Source organism: Lepidochelys kempii, chromosome 7 (assembly GCF_965140285.1).
Source record: "Lepidochelys kempii isolate rLepKem1 chromosome 7, rLepKem1.hap1, whole genome shotgun sequence".
NCBI lineage: Eukaryota > Metazoa > Chordata > Testudines > Cheloniidae > Lepidochelys > Lepidochelys kempii.
In genome coordinates, this window is record NC_136386.1 from 81287322 (window position 1) to 81307656 (window position 20335).

At 39.1% G+C, this 20335-nt stretch overlaps 1 protein-coding gene across 1 annotated transcript in view; it reads left to right on the top strand.

Annotated features, from left to right (window-relative positions):
• MYPN (myopalladin) overlaps nt 1-20335 on the top strand; it is a 115194-nt gene that overhangs the window by 76987 nt on the left and 17872 nt on the right. Inside the window, exons 12-17 of the mRNA XM_073353448.2 lie at nt 620-767; nt 9319-9411; nt 15733-15954; nt 16459-16608; nt 18067-18146; nt 19219-19345. Coding sequence (XP_073209549.2) covers nt 620-767; nt 9319-9411; nt 15733-15954; nt 16459-16608; nt 18067-18146; nt 19219-19345 — 820 coding nt within the window. The remainder of the gene's footprint in view (nt 1-619; nt 768-9318; nt 9412-15732; nt 15955-16458; nt 16609-18066; nt 18147-19218; nt 19346-20335) is intronic.

A 20335-nucleotide genomic window follows, 5' to 3' on the forward strand; every position in this document is an offset into this window, starting at 1 on the left:
CCCCAATTGCTTTTGGGGCAGGAAGGCCATAGTGTTCCACGATCATAGTCACTTAGTGTAGAGACTGTTGTTTAATATTCAAACATTTATTAAAGTTTTATTTAGTTTAAAAAGAGACAGCATCTCAGAAATGGAAAAGTAGGGATTTGGCTTAGAAGAACCAGGAAGGGGAGGGCACAGAAAGGAAAGAATGATCAGGGAAAATATCAGAAGAGAAGGGGAGAGTGAAGACACACCCACTACATGGTTACCCTGGTAAGGTAAACACCATTAACTTTTTTGGTATGTTACATCTATGTCTCTGTGTACCTATGCCTAGATGTACAGACATTTCTTGAACAGCTTGGTGTTATTCTGATGACATCATTCCAGAAAGGAAGGATCTGGAACCAAGATGTAGTATATAATGCGTATTCTTTTCTAGATGTGCATTCTTAATTCCTACTGGCATTAAGGAGAGTTAAATGCACACAGTAAGATAGTAAGTTTTTTTCTCTGTTTAATAGATGAAGCAGTCAGCTGATTTCTTTGCATATTTAGAGTATAATGAATGACATTACAAAAGTGATTGACTACTATTTATCATTATCAGCATTTTAGTAACAGATCTGTTTTCTAGAGCAACCCATGGACTAATGAAGAAAAATGTAAAGCCCCAGCAATTAGCAACAGATGATTATATTCATGACAATAAAGCTGCAGTTGTAAGGGACCTGCAGAGAAAAATGAATTTCAAAGAGGATGTCCATCGACATAGTAGTCAGCAGGTAAAAATATTGATTGTTATTAAAGTGCACTTCATTCACTCATCACAAGCAAGATAGATGTTGAGTCTTATGGGACATAGATGCTTGTAAGGCTGTGAGGTCTCGTAGTACGTACTGCTTTACAATAACAAACTGGAGTTTTTAAAAGGATAGAAAGAGGTATGGATTGTAGAATTTTGTACTGTGAGAGTTCTTAAGACTGAATTACATTTTTGCTTGATAATCTCTAATAGAGAAAATTTAGGTAGCAGTGCAGGAATATAAAACCTTATCTGGGCATAGGCTCCTCACCTGTAATGGATTTCACTTCCTCACTTTTCATGACATTTAATTAATTACACACATCTTAATTCCTCTACTATACATATCTGTTACAACTTAAGTAGAGGCAACTAATTGTATGAAAGATTGCTTGTTTACTTGGGTTGAAATAGTATGAATTAATATGCCATTTTAATTCTTTTTGTTATGAACATTTTTTCAGACAGCTTAGTAATATTAGTTGAGAGGTTATTTCATTATCAGCTTATCATAAAAATGTTTGTGGTAGCCGTTATGTCCTTCAGTAGGAACTTCAAAGCCAGTTTTAGGTGAGCTTGATTAAATAAGTTTTTAACAAAGCTCAAGAAAGTGAATATCAGTTGAAATAAGTATGATCAGTAAATACTTCAAAATGTGGGTGAATAAGAAATTAAGGTGGCAACAAAATGTTGGGGGAGGCTGGGGAAATTCCTTGATAATGCAGATTCAACAGCCATTTAATAATATTGGTATGAACTTGGACATGAAGGACTGAGCATGTACTAATGGCTACAGAGTAGCCATTTTATCTGTGGGAAAGTATTCTATCCTCACCACTTACATGGGACCCCTGGTACTAAACCTGTTTACTGAGGCTTAGTCCCAAAAGGAGGGATTTGCCGAAGTTTCTCACAAAGAAGAACTTTTTAAAAAGTGTATGAAAGCATCTCTGAAAGAGAATACACAGGTATCTGAAAACTGTGGCTCTGTGGAGTCAGTTACCCACTGTTACAACTGCTGTTGTAATCTCTGGCTTTTTAATTATGCTGTTAACCTTTCCTCTCATGGATTCCCCTCCTAGAATACTTCTAGTAAAACAATTGGCATGTGGTATGTTTTGCAGATGAATCACAAGTGTTACAGTTTGTACTTGCTATGGTAGTAAGACAAATTATTTAGATAACTACTGTGAAATACACGTCAGTCTGTAAAGTTAACTGCATGATAATCTCTGTAGAAACAAGGGGCACTGCATAGTATTAAAGTTATCTGCTGATGCCACAAGTTATTTATATACTGTATTTATCATTGGGAATGAGGCCAAATCAAAATCCTGAATCCTGCAGCCCAAGAACTTCGAGGAAGTTCAGATTTGACCCATCTCTAATTACTAAGATAACTTGCCAGACAACATACAATTTTGGGGAGGTTCAACAAAAGTTAATGTTAAAAAAGAGGGGAAGTCTAGTTCCACCGCAAAATGAACAATCCATCTCCTCCGCAATGGACTCAGTGTTAGAGCTAAATCCACTGTTTTCACCTCTGCTTCCAGATCCCCACCTGAGTCACTAACATTTTTATACCTCCACAACTGGGGGAGGATACTGGTTTGGTTGATACTAGCACCTGAAAGTTTGAGAGAAAACCTCTTGGTATTGGTCTTCAAACAGAACATGAAATGAAGGAGGGGAAAAAAAAGAACAGTGGACATATGGTGTTTTCCACTAATACCATTGTTTTTGGCAGGTGGGCAAAAATCACCATACTGAAATTGATGCACTATATCTAGATGTTTCTGTACTTTGTCCCAACAAATGAAATATTGAAAAATATTTTTTTAATTTTGTATCAGGTAATTCTGCATTAACTTGGCTTTTTGTTTGTTTATTTGTGGGGGTTATTTATTTATTTATTTATTTTGAGTACCAGGAGACAGTTCTTTTTTAGGAATTTGTATTCAGCTTTTATCAAACATTGATAAATCAGTCCTGCATAGAAAAGACAAGTATTTAATGAATGGATATGAGTATTGTCCTATATTGAGCTTAGCTAGTAGTTTCACTATATTTGATTTTCTCAATATTGTTTTTACTAGGGCTGTCAAGCGATTTAAAAAATTAATCGCAATTAATCGCACGATTAAAAAAATTAATTGTGATTAATTGCGCTGTTAAACAATAACAGATTACCATTTATTTAAATACTCTTCAATTTTTCTACATTTTCAAATGTATTGATTTCACAGAATACAAAGTGTACGGTACTCACTGTATATTTATTTTTTATTACAAATATTTGCACTGTAAAAAAAATAGTATTTTTCAATTCACATAATACAAGTGCTGTAGTGCAATTTCTTTATCATGAAAGTTGAACTTACAAATGTAAAATTATGTGCAAAAAAACCCTGCAGTCAAAAATAAAACAATGTAAAACTTTAGAGCCTACAAGTCCAATCAGTCGTACTTCAGACAAACAAGTTTGTTTACAGTTGCAGAAGATAATGCTGCCTGTTTCTTGTTTACAGTGTCACCTGAAAGTGAGAACAGGCGTTTGTATGGCACTGTTCTAGCTGGTGTCGCAAGATATTTACATGCTAAATGCGCTAAAGATTCATATGTCCCTTGATGCTTCAACCACCATTCCAGAGGACATGCGTCCATGCTGATAATGGGTTCTGCTCAATAACTATCCAAACAGAGTGGACCGACACATGTTCATTTTCATCATCTGAGTCAGATGCCACCAGCAGAAGGTTGATTTTCTTTTTTGGTGGTTCAGGTTCTGTAGTTTCCGCATCAGAGTGTTGCTCTTTTAAGACATCTGAAAGCGTGCTCCACACCTCGTGCATCTCAGATTTTGAAAGGCACTTCAGATTCTTAAACCTTGGGTTGAGTGCTGTAACTATCTTTAGAAATCTCACATTGGTATCTTCTTTGCATGTTGTCAAATCTTTAATGACAGTGTTCTTAAAATGAACAACATGTGCTGGGTCATCATCTGAGACTGCTATAACATGAAATATATGGCAGAATGCAGGTAAAACAGAGCAGGAGACAGACAATTTTCCCCCAAGGAGTTCAGTCACAAATCTCATTAACGCATTGTTTTTTTAACGAGCGCCATCAGCATGGAAACATGTCCTCTGGAACGATGGCCGAAGCATGAAGAGGCACATGAATCTTTAGCACATCTGGCACGTAAATATCTTGCGACACTAGCTGCAACAGTGCCATGTGAATGCCTATTCTCACTTTCAGGTGACATTGTAATTAAGAAGTGGGAAGCATTATCTCCCATAAATGTAAACAAACTTGTTTCTCTTAGCGATTGGCTGAACAAGAAGTAGGATTGAGTGGACTTGTAGGCTCTAAAGTTTTACATTGTTTTATTTTTGAATGCAGGGGTTTTTTGTACATAATTCTCTATTTGTTAGTTCAGCTTTCATGATAAAGAGATTGTACTACAGTACTTGTATGAGGTGAATTAAAAAATACTATTTCTTTTATAATTTTTACAGAGCAAATATCTGTAATCAAAAATAATATAAAGTGAGCATTGTACACTTTGTATGTTGTGTTGTAATTGAAATTGATATATTTGAAAATGTAGAAAACCACTCAAAAATATTTAATAAATTTCAATTGGCATTCTATTGTTTAACAGTGCAGTTAATCGCCATTAATTTTTTAAATCACAATTAATTTTTTGAGTTAATCGCGTGAGTTAACTGTGATTAATCGACAGCCTTAGTTTGTACACCTATTACCTCCACCTCCTCCTAAAAATTGTTGTATAGGATTTTTCTTTTGCAGAGTGTTGTATTATATCTCAAGTATCAGAGGGGTAGCCGTGTTAGTCTGTATCCACAAAAACAACTGAAGAGGTGGGTTTTTTACCCACGAAAGCTTATGCCCAAATAAATTTGTTAGTCTTTAAGGTGCCACTGGACTCCGCATTGGTATTGTATCTTAGAGTTGTCCGAATTTCAGTGGCAGGGAAAGTGATTGCTGTATAATACAGTTTGTGAAGCATCTTGGGATCATCCGGAATGAAAGATGTACTATGCTGAATTGTAAATATAAAGTGCTGCTATCATTTTATTATATTACTATAATTACTATTATATTACACAAGAGTGATTCCATATACATTTACATCTTGATTCCCTATTATCCAACAAGGACTTTCATGTGAAATCTGTTCAGCTTACAAGTCAAGAGTTTGCTCTTATAACTGTGCACTCAGCATGATATTTTATAATCCAGATGTGTTCCTTAGCTTCATCCAGTATATCATTCATCACCAACAATAAAGGATTCTAGATTCAGAATATAGCCAGTAATTTTGCTGATGATGCATGAGGTGGAATAGATTATAATATAGTCTTCCCCAGCTATGTTAGCTGTGCAGTGCTGGCAGGAGTAAAAACATGTTTTTACTAATAGCAGATGTAAATTTTACTGTGTGTGCAGTAATAAGATGCCATTTTTACTAAATACGTTAATCCTCATAACCATACTTTAAACTGAATTATACTTACAAGCTTCATTTCAACGGGACTATGAATGGGAAAAGTTCTACTATTTGGACAACATTTTTGAGTTAACAGCAGTGTTATTTCCTTGGAAAGCTACCATACAAGTTATATAATTGATTGGAAAACAAAGATAAATAAATCTCAGAACCCTGTGTTATAGTAAAATTAAGGGAACTAGATCTACAATAATCAAGGAAAGTTAGAGTTAAGGAATGAGAACAAGGAGTTGGATTAGTTGTGTGAGTAGAACCCTTGCAGCCCTAAGAATTATGAACTGTACCCACCCATTTATGTTGTTTACCAGGAAGAAAACCATGCAGCAGTGCTTTCTGGCTGTATCTCATATGAGACATTGAGAGCAGCATGTGATTGTTTTATTGTTAGTACAAAGAGTAAAGCTGCAGATGATTAAGTAATGGACATTTTGGGCCCTTTCACAATACAGGAGGGAGAGAGTTTATCCAAGGGCTCATCTAGGCACCCTAACCAAAAACAGAACTACACCTCATGAAAACCAAACACAGCAACAGCAGATCAGAGTTCATTTCCTTTTCAATCATTCTGCACCACCAACAACAAAACAACCAATCATTGATAACCACAATTATCTCATCTCAGAGCCCACAAAACACAGTCACACCCCACAAAGACCCCCCCCAAAACTCCCTCAGAAAACCCTGTACCCTAAAGCACCATAATCACACATACTTCAGCCATCCCAAAAAGCAACATACAAATGTAGGCTATTTTGGATAAAGGGAGGGAACTAAATTCCAAAGTCAAGGTGCCCTCATGGAGAATGCCCAGTTGTATAATACAAGACAAAACAGGGTTAGTAATTGGCAATATGCCAAAGGATATAATTCAAGACCTTGGTATTAATATGTAAAACTCTTAGCAATCTAGGCTCTCTGGAAATGTCTACACAGCAAAAACAATCCTGTGGCAGTGAGTCTCAGAGCCCGGGTCAACTGGTTTAGGATTGAGGGGCTCACGCTGGCTAAAAACAGCAATGTAGACTTTCAGGCTTGGGCTGGAGCCCAGGTTCTGAGACCTGGCAAGAGGGGAATGGTCTCAGAGCCCAGATTCCAGCCAGAGCATCTACACTGCTATTTTTACCCCACCAGCACAAGCCCCATGAGCCCAGGCTCTGAGAGTTGCTGTTGTGACGGGGTGGGGGGGTTGCTGTGTAGATGTACCCTAATTACTTGAGCAGTCACCAGTTGCGTTATGTCCCTGGCTGACTGTTATGGTCTTTTTAAGGCCCTAGGTCTAATCAAGATCAAAGAGAAAGGTCTCTTTTGGACAACGGTCCTCACTGATAGAATTCATCACCTAAAAAACAGTCATTGAGATTTTCACACTCTGCTTGTTGGGACACTGCAAACCCATTAATTTCAGTTGATCTGCCTTGTACAGTTTGCGTGCACCTTGCCCTCCCCTCTGACACTCCCCCTCCCCACATTTGCTCTTTCTTCTGTTTTCGTCTTGCATCTGACTACTTGAGAACTGATCATTTGGGGGTGGTTTGTATTTTTGATGCCTGTGTATTATATGTGAGTGGCTGTGATCTTAGATTTTTACTATTTTATATTTCATTTTTGACTGTATAGCAAGATGTCACTGTGACGGGTTCCCCCTGGGATGCCACTTGGAACTGGGGTACCACTGACCTCACCTGACCCACCAGCCTGGGCTCCTTTTCACACTTTGGTGCTGTGATAAGTTGCCAAGCTCTCCAAGCTTGCTCTTTCACCAGCATACACACAGATAGGGACACGCCCAGCTGCAGCTTTACAAATAGATGCTGAGATCATCTGCATGGAAGGCTCAGCTAAGGCACCTCCCAGTTGCTAAGGCATGCACCCCCCTCCCGGAGTGTAAACCCAAAATTGTACCATCTCACGCTGCACAGGGAACTACACAGCGTAAGCTCATAAAATTCGTCCCCTCCCTCAATGTGGAGAGAGATATGCAATAGCTTTCTGCCCTAAATTATAATCTACACATGCACTGGTTTCAGACAAAACAAAAACAAGTTTATTAACCACAAAAGATAGATTTTAAGTGATTATAAGTAATAGCAAAAAGATCAAAGCAGATTACCTTAGTAAATAAACAAAACCACAAACTGAGTTTAACACACTAGATAGGAAGGATATGAATTAGCAAATTCTCACCCTGAGTGATAAACAGGCTGGCAGTTTCTTAAGGCACAAGCTGCCTTGGCTTTCCCAGGTTTTCATACACAGGCTAAAAATCCCTCTAGCCTGGGATCATCACTTTCCACAGTTCTGTCCTTGCCCCTCAGGTGTTTCCAGGTGTGTTGTTGTAGGGAGAATGAGGTACCATCATGATGTCATTGAACCCCTTTTATATCTTCTTCCCACTTGGTGGAAAGCTCTTTTGCTGTGACCTGGGTCAAACAGTTCCCATTGTGTAGTACTATCTCTGAGAGGTTTCTATTGTACACAGTTCCTGGGGTAATCCTTGGGGTATTTCCTCAATAAGCCATTAACATTCTTTGGCCTTTTTAATTTTGTACCTGAAAGGCTGCTTGTGGATGTTTTCAACCTTAAATGTTTCAGTAACACATATATAGCCAAACTTCATAACTTCACATATGATGATAGCACATACAATCCAATTAGATATTACTGTCTAGCAGATCAAGACTTTTAGAAGGATACCTCACAAGGCATACTTTGTACAAAATATATCCTAATTACATCACAGTGGTGAATATTGGGATACCAGGGTGTCACAGTCACCACCAGCTGAAGGAACAAAGAACCTTGAATTTTAGTCCTTAAATTGCAGCTCAAGCCTTTGTTCTCTTCCCTTCAGCCAGTTTATTGTCCAGGACTCCAGTCTAGATTTATTACTCAAACTTGTGATCATTAATTACTTTACTGTGTGATGCTTTATGAAATGCTTTACTGATGTCCAAGTTAGTCCCAATCAGAACCACCTTTCTCTAATCTTTCTATGTAAATCACCCTTTAAAAAATTCTATAACCTTTGTTTGACAAGATCAGTCATTCAGAAAACCTGTCGGCAATCACTTTGTTTCTGTTCTTTCATGCTAATCCTACAAACAAAAACAAATCAAACACACACACACAATGAGTAAATAGACAAATAGACTAAAGTCTATTAAATTTTACAGTATTTACTTACTTCAGCAAGAGATTCATGTTCCCCATTTTAAGTTTCTTATGATACCTTCACTCAATAAAAGTTAAAGTTAAGATTCCTACAGCAATATTAACATGGCCTTGTTTTACTTTATATATTATTATAGTTTTAACAAATCTATTGAATTATAGACATAACAAGAAAAAACAGGAAGAGGAAATACGACACCTACAACATTCCTGAGTTAATTCTACTGTAGGAACCTTATCTTCGTCATTTCCTGACTTTTAAAATTTAAACTGTGCAAATCTAGGCCATGATTCTGCATAGTCATCTGGGTGCACAGACTGCTGTGTCTGCATGAAGCCCCACTTACATCTCTGGGACTCCACATGAGCACAACAGTTTGCCAGCATGTGTCACAGTGCAGGATCAGGATGTTGCAATAACATGGTCATTTTTGCATGCCATACTTTTAATTAAAGAAACACACAAGAAAGAAAAAATGCCTATGGTTGACTTTTAAATGGCTCCATCAGATGAACTCTCTCCTCCCATATTCTCTGCTGTAAAGTAGCACAATATAAAGAAGAAAATGCCCTTATTTTGTAATTACATACTGCATCTTTTTTTTTATAGCAGCCAGTATAAAATAAAAATCTGCAGAAAAACTGCTGAAATACCCCAAGTATCTAGAACAAGTATCAGACTCTCCAATTATGTTGTAATATTTCATTACTTCTGAACTTCATTCATTATATTTTTATTCCGAAATCAGCTCCAGATTCATTAAAATTATGCCTTTAAGTGTTACGGTACTATCTTCCTAATCCCATTACTTCCCTCTGCTAGAGAACAACATATGATGAAAAACTGACCCGCAGACTTCAGGGACCAAGCAATGATTCCCCAGTCTTCAACTATATAACTCAAGATGTATCAAAGGTACAACATTATTATCCAACTTTTGTTACAACATATGTAATTCTTGTCACTAGATTTTTCTTTTCCAAATTCTGCCCTTTGACACAATTGGTTAAAAAAAAGGTGATATGAAAATAATTGCTTCATTGTTCTAAAAAGTTATTATATTTGCATTTCTTTGTAGGTTTGAAAAATTGCATGATCAGCATTTGTGCTGCTAAACACACTAATATAGTTTAAAACTATACAGTTGAGCCAGTCCAGTAGCAGGTCTTTGCACTGCTACACAAAGACCCTATGTAAAAATCTCTGGGCTCAAACTGTGGTCCTTACGGTAGCAGGGGCTGGGAGTGCTGTGAAGACATCACACTTGGCAGAATGGAAGGCCTTTTGTTGCTTGATATTGACTACTCTGGAGGTTTAAAGAGCAGTAACCATTCCAACAATTCTGCTGTGTTGGGTTGGGTTCTCCTTTGTACTGTAATAACTCAAATGACTATACGAGAGAAGATTCATGTGCTATGCGTTCTTCTTTGTTCCTTTGTTCTTTACTACAATGTGCGTAAAAACCAAGGGTTTATTGGCTTCTGTAGTCCAACTCCCCATCCTCTAAATTTTCAGTTGTGGTCACGCAACTTGCTTACTCCATGAAGACATAACACTCCCCATCCTCATTCAAGTTCCATCTAATTCAACTGTAGCTAAAAGTTGCCTTCTTGAATTCTCCAAATTGTTCATGGATTTACTGTACCTTACTTCTGATCCCATATCCTCTACCTAATCACCTGTTCAATCACCCTATTTTTCCTCCGAGCCCTGTAGCTACACAAATGCACATGACACTTTACAAAACAGTGTAGCCAGGGCACTGCTGAGAGATAAAAGCTGTTGGAAGAGATTTTCTGATGTCCTAAATATACAAAAAACAACATTTTTGTTTAGTGACTCACAGACAACTTCACAATTGTTAATCTGCAACCACAGTTTAAAGGTGAGATAATGGATGCAGGAAAAGATCCCTGATATTAAGGTGTAACTGGAACTAAACCTCCAGTATAGTTTGATTTGACAGGTATGGTACTTGGGGAAGCCATGCCTGGAAAGTAAATGATCAACATAGATCAGAAGTCTCCCTAATACAATGTATTCTGTTCAGATCAAGATACTTATTTGATGGGTTATTCTTTCAACATTCCAAGGAAGGAATGGAAAAGTGCTTAACATACTAGTCTGGGACATGGGAGACCTAGATTCAATGACTTGCTCCACCACAGACTTCCCATATGATGTTGGACAAGTCACTTAGTATCTGTAAAATGGGGAGAACAGTACTTTCCTACCTCTCTGAGGTGTTGTGAGGGTAAATGCAGTAAAAAGAGATTGTCAGCTGCTCAGATACTATGATAAATGGGGACTATATAAGTACTTGAGATACAGTAGAACCTCAGAGTTACGAACTGAACAGTCAACCACACACCTCATTTGGAACCAGAAGTATGCAATCAGGCAACATCAGAGACAACCAAAACCAGCAAATACAGTACAATAGGGCAGTGGTTTTCAAACTGTGGGTTGGTCGCGACCCAGTACTGGGTCGTGGAATGTAAGGCACTGGGTTGCAACAACTCTGGTCAGCACCGCTGACCGGGCCATTAAAAGTGCCCACCTGTACGCTAGTGCCTACCTGTTCTGACACCATGCTGTGCCCCAGAAGTGGCCAGCAGCAAGTCTGGCTCTTAGGTGGGGGGGCCACGGGGCTCCACGTAAGGGCCCAAGCACCAGCTCCACACTCCCATTGGCCAGTTCCTGGCCAATGGGAGCTGGGGGGGGTGGGGTGCCTGCGGGCAAGAGCTGCACGAAGTCGCTTACGTACCTCCGCCTAGGAGCTGGACCTTCTGCTGACTGCTTCTGGGTCACAGTGTGGTCCGCGGTGCCTGGACAGACAGAAAGCCTGCCTCTGCACCCCTGCTGTGCCGCTGACCGGGAGCCGCTCGAGGTAAGCCTGTGCCCCAACCCCGTGCCCCAATCCCCTGCCCTGAGCCCCCCTCAAACCCAGAGCCCCTGTCTGCACCCCAAACCCCTCACCCCAGAGCTTGCACCCCCAGCCCACAGCCCTGACCCTCTCCCACACTCCAGCCCCCTGCCCCAGCCCTGAGCCCCTACCACGCCCCAAACCCCTCTTCCCAGCTCCGTTGGGTCGCAGGCTTCAACAATTTTCTTCAACTGGATCACCAGAAAAAAAGTTTGAAAACCACTGCAATAGTGTGTTAAATGTAAACAACTAAAAAAAGGGGGGAAAGCAGCATTTTTTCTCCTGCATAGTAAAGTTTCAAAGCTGCTTTAAGTCAGTGTTCAGTCGTAAACTTTTGAAAGAACAACCATAACGTTTTGTTCAGAGTTGAGAACATTTCAGAGTTACTAACAACCTCCATTCCCAAGGTGTTCATAACTCTGAGATGCTACTGTAGATAGATTTCTTCCTAACAGCATGTTACGAAGCAACATATTGTGCTAGTTTCTGATCATAAGCCATAAGTCAAAAAATCAATATCCCTTGAGCAAAATAAAAGGAAAAGGAAGAGAAAATGTTTCCCAATGTTTCTATAAATCTAGCCAAATACTCTGAAGTATGTGCCTTCCTACTTTAAAGTTATGCTGTAACAAACCTCAATGTCAGGACACAATTGTATCATTTGTGGGGAAAGTAAAGTGTGTGATAGGTATATGATCATGATCCCTTGAAATATGTTTACTTATGCTAAACAAACAATCTGTTCCACCTTGTATTTACCTGTGACACTCTGAATACTTTCCCCAGACCTGAAGAAGAGCTCTGTGTGGCTCAAAAGCTTGTCTCTGTGACCAACAGAAGCAGGTCCAATAAAAGACATGACCTCACCCACCTTGTCTCTCAAAGGAAATACAGGATGTCAAGACCAAGAAAAAAATTCTGTTCTGGTGGTAGACAAGCTATTTGTCCAGTTTGAAACCAGACAGTCCTGTTTTCATATGGTTTGTGCCTGTCTGATACTAGACATGGTTTTGTCTGGTATCATACACGAAGGATGCCATTTTCCAGAGAACACCCCTCTGCCCCCACTGGCATGACCTCACATGCACCGTGTGTGTGAGGTCACGCTGGGTAGGGTGGGGCAGTACACTCTGAACAATGGCATCCTCTGTGCAATTTGTGAGAGGTCATGCTGGCAAGGGTGGAGAGGTCACGTAGGTCGGGGTGGGGAGAACCAAGAGAATGTCCTATATTCTGGAGATGCATCAGTGGCCATCCTGTGGGGCCTTAGACAAACTAGTAATAACGTCTTCAGGTCTTGGGAGATGGTGGGGGGAGTCTGCACAAGTGTTTGCTCTCTGCTCTCAGGAGCTACCTGAAGAATTCCAAAGAAGCCCTTAGAAGTTCTCACAGCAAATTTCAAATCTAAGAAGAATGATATGAGATATCAGAAAAGTGTGGACATGGAAAAAAAGAGAAATATCTGCTTAGAATCACAGCTTATGAGAGAAACTGGTGTATCTGAATTTGGATGATTTAATTTATGAGTAATTCCAGGAAAACGGGAGATGACTATGAAGCATTTTAATGCCAAGGTTATTTCTTAAAATACACAAATCACTCTCTGATTTCATATGGAATCTGCCCCCACACAGTCCTGTTTCCAACACCAGAAAAAACAATTGAATGCTTAACTTCCCCGTAGACATGTACAAAGGCCAAGACCTGTAGTCTGCTGGAAAACATGATAAACTTGGTAAATCTGAAATCAGAGTAACTCCTGATTTATGCTAGTGTAACAGATTAGAATTTGGCCTGTCATATAGTGATGTGCTAAGACACGCTTTGTGAAAGAAAAAACTAAACAAGATGAAATTCAGTCAGGATGTAGAGTAACAGCCGTGTTAGTCTGTATTCGCAAAAAGAAAAGGAGTACTTGTGGCACCTTAGAGACTAACCAATTTATTTGAGCATAAGCTTTTGTGAGCTACAGCTCACTTCATCGGATGCAGCCGATGAAGTGAGCTGTAGCTCACAAAAGCTTATGCTCAAATAAATTGGTTAGTCTCTAAGGTGCCACAAGTACTCCTTTTCTTTTTGCGAGCAATGTTGTATTCAGCTTGCCAGATGGTGGTGAGCCATAGGGTAAATCTTAACCAACCATTACAGCAGGTAACACCATCTTGCACAATACCACAGACTTGTGGGCTCAGGAACTCTGATCTGGCTGTGTGGTGTTCACTGCAGGGGAGGGAGACAAAAATGTGTTTCCCCCACCTTTCTGCTCCCTCAGCTCCATTCTGGGTTAGCCAGTTCAGCATCCCACATAAGTTAGAGAAGTCTGAAGGCTGTAGTGTGCACGGGCTGGTAACTGTATCTTAGGGCATCAGAATGTACAGTATCCCTCCTCAGCCACACACCCTCATATCCCCACCATGCCCCCGACACTGGGTTGTTAGGACAGGGGAGTGATGAGCCAGATCTATGCCAGCCAGGGATTCCCTTACACAGGGAAATCTATAACTAGCCTAGTAAGGCAGTTCCTGTGGTACAAGGAGGGCTGGGCAGTGGAGAAGGAGCCTACGGTCTGTAGGTAGCAACTTTTAACGACCACAAAAAGGAGAGTCCTTCTAGCTGAGTAAAAGGAACTGTGCTGCACTTCTTATCTGACAGGCGATCTTTGCTTATCTTGCACATGAGGGTATTAACGTAAGTCATGTGGGGTGTTAAGAGGGTTGATTCATAAATATTTGTAAATCTTTAGAGGGAAGATGCTTTAGAAATTCAAGTATTATTATCCTGAATAAAGAAAAATCATCACTATCTTTTCAGAAATACTTAATTTCTGAAGTATGTCTCTTAGGGTCTTGGAACCTTTCCTTACTGAATATTCTTAGATCAAAGCAGCCTGTATTTTATCACAGTTCCAGTCCCTGTTTGCAGGCAGTTAAAACTCAGTTTTGATGACACACATCTGCGTCAGAAATAGGATAAGGACAGAATCTATTCCCAGTGAAATCAATGGCAAAAACTACTATGGACTTCAACAGAAGCAGGAGCAATGGTGTATTTTCGCCTAGGCCGACAAATTTGCAGGGGTGGCAAATTTATAATAGCAGCATTTTTGTAATCGAGGCATTTTTGCACACGCCCACTGGCTGTTGGATGCCTGTATCGTCGTTTGTTCATATTGTAATTGCCCACCAAACTGAAGCATCAGTGACGCCGCGATTCTACCAATCATAGCGCGTATTAAAACCACCCATGACAGCACGACGCCATTTAGTAAACATACTTGCGACAATCCTAAGTGTTAATAATATGACCGGAAGGAAGAAATTAACCGGTTCTCAGTTAAAAATAAATGCTATACAAAAGAAAGAAAGAGAAAATCAAATGATAGCAAAAATGCACAAAATAGATTCCTTTGTTGTATCAGTTAGTATGGTTCACAAGTTCATATGGGGAGCGGCAAAATCATTAATCCGCCACTGAGTAGGAGACATATCTTTGTGTCAAATAGAGAGGAGGCTGACGCTGTATGTACAGATCTCATAATAAGAGAAGTTTTGGATAGACTTCTCATTGGCATTGAGAGGAAGGTGCAGCTGAGCAATTTGTGAGTCTTTCCATTGACTTCAGTGGCTTTGGATCAGGCCCTTAATGATTCAAACAGATTATAACTGGTTGTTCACACTGGAATGGTCACTGTTGCACCATATATTTTATCATCGAAAGACCAGTTTCAAACTTACATTTTTACATCATGGGCCAGATTGTGCTCCCAGTTACACCAGTGCAAATCCAAAGTAATTCCACTGGTCAAGATTTTGGCAGTAAGGTAAGTAAACCCGAAAATGTTTCATATTTTTTAATCTTGATATCTTTGTCTTTTGGCAGCTATACTTTCGTTTATTTAAGTATGAATTAAATTATTACACAAAAAGGCAGTACTTCGTATATTTAGCAGGCTATTAGTTCTGGAAAACACCCTTGAAAATCGCAGTCTACTCTTTCAGTGTGCCACATTCTCGAGAGAGGCCTAAAGGAGTTATGTGCACAGCTCCCATTGAAGAGGTGCAACTCCCTTTGACAAATCTCAGTCTTAGTCTCATTTTCATGAAACATACACACCGAAGTTACAATAAGAGCCTGTGGGTGCACATATTGGTGTATACTGCTGCACAATGCACCAGTTCACCTACTGTTGGGGTTAGGGTTTTTTAGGTTTTCAGGTCTTTTAGATGACATTTGGTTTAAGACAACAAGTGACTGGAAATACCTTTGAGTGTAATAGTGTTCTTCAGATCACTGCCAATATAATTCTGCAGGAATACAAGATTTCAAGCTTTGAACAGAGGTTGATGAATGAAATAGAGTTTCGCCTGGAACGCACCCCAGTGGATGAATCAGATGAGGAAATCCAACATGATGAAATACCTATGGGCAAGTGCATAGCACCCATCTTTGACAAGAGACTCAAGCATTTTCGGGTCATGGAAGGATCTCCTATTACATTCACCTGCAAAATTGTTGGAATACCCATACCCAAGGTAGGTGATGCTTATAGTCAGATGGACAGAAATAAAGGGTACTTACCATTAATTCCAGTATATCACTTCTGCAGACCCTCACTCCCAAGACTGTTGTTCTGCATAGGTAGTTCTCAAAGTAATCAGTAAAGCAGTTAATATAGCAACATCTCCCCACTACTACTTAGTGAAAGTCAGCCCTAAGTGATCTGTATGGACTGATCTCCAGATCTCTTTTGATCAAAGGAAAACAAAACTTGACAAAAATATTAAGGTCTGATTCAGTCTCATATACGTGGGCTGATTTGATGAGATGTCTAGCAGTGCACATACTCATACAGCCAAGATAACAGTTCTGTAATGTTAACTTACATTACCCCAATACTGAAACATTCAGTCGTTTATTTTAAATGTGCGGTAGCAAATGTTCAGCAAACACATTTTACTCTTATCTGCAGATTGCCTTGTCACTATTCAACTGCAAAACAAATTTAAATAGCTGTTTTTCTTTATGATCACTTTCAGGTATATTGGTTCAAGGATGGCAAGCAGATTTCAAAGAAAAATGAACATTGCAAAATGAAGAGAGAGGGAGATGGAACATGTTCTCTACACATTGAAGCTACTACTAATGATGATGATGGAAACTATACAATAATGGCGGCAAATCCTCAAGTAAGGGAATTTTTTCTTTCCAAATGCGTGTTTTTTTTCCAGTTTAGAAAGATAAGTAATTAGGAACATAAGAATTGCCATACCGGATGAGACCAGTGGTTCATTTAGTCCAGCAATCTGTTTGTGACAATGGCTAGAACCAGATGCGTAGAAGCAGCCACGTAGTAGACAGTTATGGAAAACTTGCCTATGCTCTTACTCATTTCCTCCCTAAATTAAACGGTCACAATCAGTTTCCCTTTATATGAACGTGTGTCTGTGCCTCTAATCATTTTTGGTCACCCATTCCAAATATCTTCTATTTCTGCTATATCTTTTTTGAGACAAGGTGATAGGAAATGGATGCAATATTTCAGGTGGGAGCAATATTTATATAAATGCCATTATAATATTTTCAGTATTAGTTTTTGTTCCATTCTTTATACATTCTAATATTTTGTTTTCTTTTTCAACAACTGCTGTAAATTGACCACAGATCAGTGCATAATGAGGTTTGCATGTGACCTGTTTAAAAATTGTAAATCTAAAACATTACCTTTGTTTTGCTCAAAATTTCCCATCTATTCTTAGCAAGTTTCACTATTATAGTTTTACTATAAATATTTTTGATTATATAGTCCCCAAACCAGATAGATTAAGTTGTTATGGTGCATTTGCTTAAAGTAACATGATAGTTGACAACAGCTTGATTCTCCACTCTGTTACTGCAGTTTTGTGTTCGTGGAATGATATTGAAGTCAATCGAATTACACTGGTGTAAAAGTACTTGTGGCACCTTAGAGACTAACAAATTTATTTGAGCATAAGCTTTCGTGAGCTGTAATATTTGTTAGTCTCTAAGGTGCCACAAGTATTCCTTTTCTTTTTGTGGATACAGACTAACACGGCTGCTACTTTGAAAACTGGCATAAAACGGGTTGAACCTATGGTGGGTCTAGCAAAGCAGAGTAGAGTTCTATGTGTGGACAACAGTTGTGTTGTCAAATACATGTTCTTTGATTGACAAATGTCTGGTGAGGATGAGGTTAGCCACACAGTTGGTGGGTTCCTTTGTTTGTGTTTTACTCTATAAAGATAGAACTGCTATAATTTATATATAGTGGACCAAATTCATCCCTGGTGTAATTCTAGGCTTGTATGATCTTTCCTTTATTTCATTGACTTGTATGGATTTGATTTCAATAGATTTACCCTGTTCCAGTAGAGCTACACAGGAGATGAACTTGGACCCTTAAATGTTAATGTACTTTGAAAGATGTGAAATTGTAAATTGTTTTGTGGCACTTCCCAGTACTTAAGTAATACTGTTTTATTAAAGATATTATATAAAAGCCCAGTAGTACATTCACAGTTTAAAATATATTAGTTCTGTAATGTACTGTAGAGGATCAAACACTTGTAATGAAGAATTGAACGAGTAGTTAACTGACAATTGATTCTATTTCCATTGTTTTTTAGGGAAGAATCAGTTGTTCTGGCCACTTGATGGTTCAGACTGTTCCCATGCGTGGCCGATTAACAACTACTCAGTCTCATAGGTAAGATGAAGTACAATACCAGAATCATACAGTTTTGCTTTACTGAGGTTGCCATTTTGACCCAGAATATTTTTCAGGTTGAGTGATTTACTTGAATTTCTTGGTGCTGATTGGTCCAGAGCCATAGAATTTTATGGGCATGGTTAAAATTTGCTATCTGTCCCAACATTATCTGCTCATCTTTTGATCCTTCATTGATATGTTGGTGTAATTTAGTTTCTAGAGGGTTTGCACTTAGCAGATTAATTGAGGAAGGATGGTCTGTGACCAAAAGCACAGAACTTTGAGTTGGTGAGTGAAATCCTGGCTCCATTGAAGTCAAAGGCAAAACTCCCACTGTCTTCAATGGGAGCAAGATTTCACCTAGAGGATCCAAGTTCCATTCCTACTCCTGCCATGGACTTCCTGTGTTAATGCGTTCAAATCACTCAGGTCAAGGTTTTCAAATGTTACCAGTGAATTTGGGTGCCAGACTGGAGGCACCCTAAAGTGACTTGATTTTCAGAAACTGCTGAGCACCCACCTTCTGAAAATCAAGCCCCTTTAATGTGTCTCAATTTGGACACTCAACATCACTGGTCATTTTTTAAAATTTGGCTTCAGCCCCCCCGTCTGTATCTCACTCTCCACATCTGTAAAATGAGGATAATAATGCTTCCCTACCTCCCTAGTTGTGGGGTTTAATTCACGAATGTCAATACAGTGTTTGATATCATCAGGTGGAAGGTACTAATTAAATACAAAGTATTATTATTACAGTTAGTTAATCACAATTGCAATGGAGTTAGTGGAAATGGATGGAATAATAAAAATAAATTCTGCCAGAAAAATATGGAATGACTTAGGAATCCAGTTTTACTTACTAAATTAAAAGTTCATTTGATAATCCTAACAAATCTAAAATATGCACTCATTATATTGTACTTAATGCTTTTCTTTGTACACCTGTTCTGGTCATTACTTTTTGGACCTAAATATCTGTTGATCATTTTCTACAGTTTGAGCCCCATACCAAATTTTAGGAAAATAATTTATATTTCTTCCAAGCACATACTGCAGTTTTGTATTGCAGAGCAAGGTCCCGTGTGCAAGAAGGAGATAAAGAACCACTACAAGAACGCTTTTTCCGGCCATATTTTTTGCAGGCACCTGGAGACATGGTAGCTCATGAGGGGCGACTTTGTAGACTGGACTGTAAGGTATTTTCATGGCTCACTCTTACTCTCTCTGTATACATACTGGAAGCTATCTTCTTTAATAGGCGTTCTTCAATACTTTCTTCTAATATTTAATGCCTTTCTTGTGTTTGTTCTCTCATTTCTTACTACCACTCTGTCTGAGCTTCAGGTGTTTTCTACGTAGCACATGCCAAATGGAATGAAAAACGCTGTATAAATTTCACCAAAACTAGAAGGCTCATTTACAACAGAGTTCATACAATTTATGTGGCTTAGTTTCTAACAGCCTTTTAGCAGAGTGGCAAACTGAAGGAACTTCCATAGAGATGTAGGGCTCCTCTGCTGAGTCATTGAGTCATCCTGTAAACAGGTGCTTGAACACACCCACATATAGCTATAAAAGTGGGGCAGAAATGATTGAAGATACTGTATGCTGTTCATTCCAAGGTTCATACTGTATTTTATTGATAGTAAGAAGACTAATATTTTTAGAAAAATGCAACAGAGCCTCGATCATTCCCTCTTTCTCTCAAGGGCACAGAGAAGAAAAACTCCCAACCTACTGACCCATGCTCCCAACTCTGAGGAGTTGTGGGTCACAGTGATTAGTGTCTGCCCAAATGAGCTAAGCAGTGGTATAGCATTTGTGCAGAACCCAGGGACTTTTAAGCAATTCATAGCCTCCACCATTCCAGATCTGAGGATGTACACACACACAAACACGCACACTGCTGACACGAGTCCCATTACCATGCAAGTAGCTCTTCCATAGCCCTGAAAGGAGTAGAAGACAGAGTGGAAGTTATAGCCCATTTTGAGTGAATTTTCCTTAGGAATAATTCAGAGTTTAGTAGGTGAGCATGCCACAGTGGCTGGTTACTCTCTACCACTGCTCTCCTACCAGTGCTTGTGGGGACCTAAAAGCAAAGTGGAGATTTCACAAGATTGGAGAAAAGTAATCTCCACGCCAGGTAGGTTCGATTTCCCTTCTCCAATTTGTGGAATTTGGAC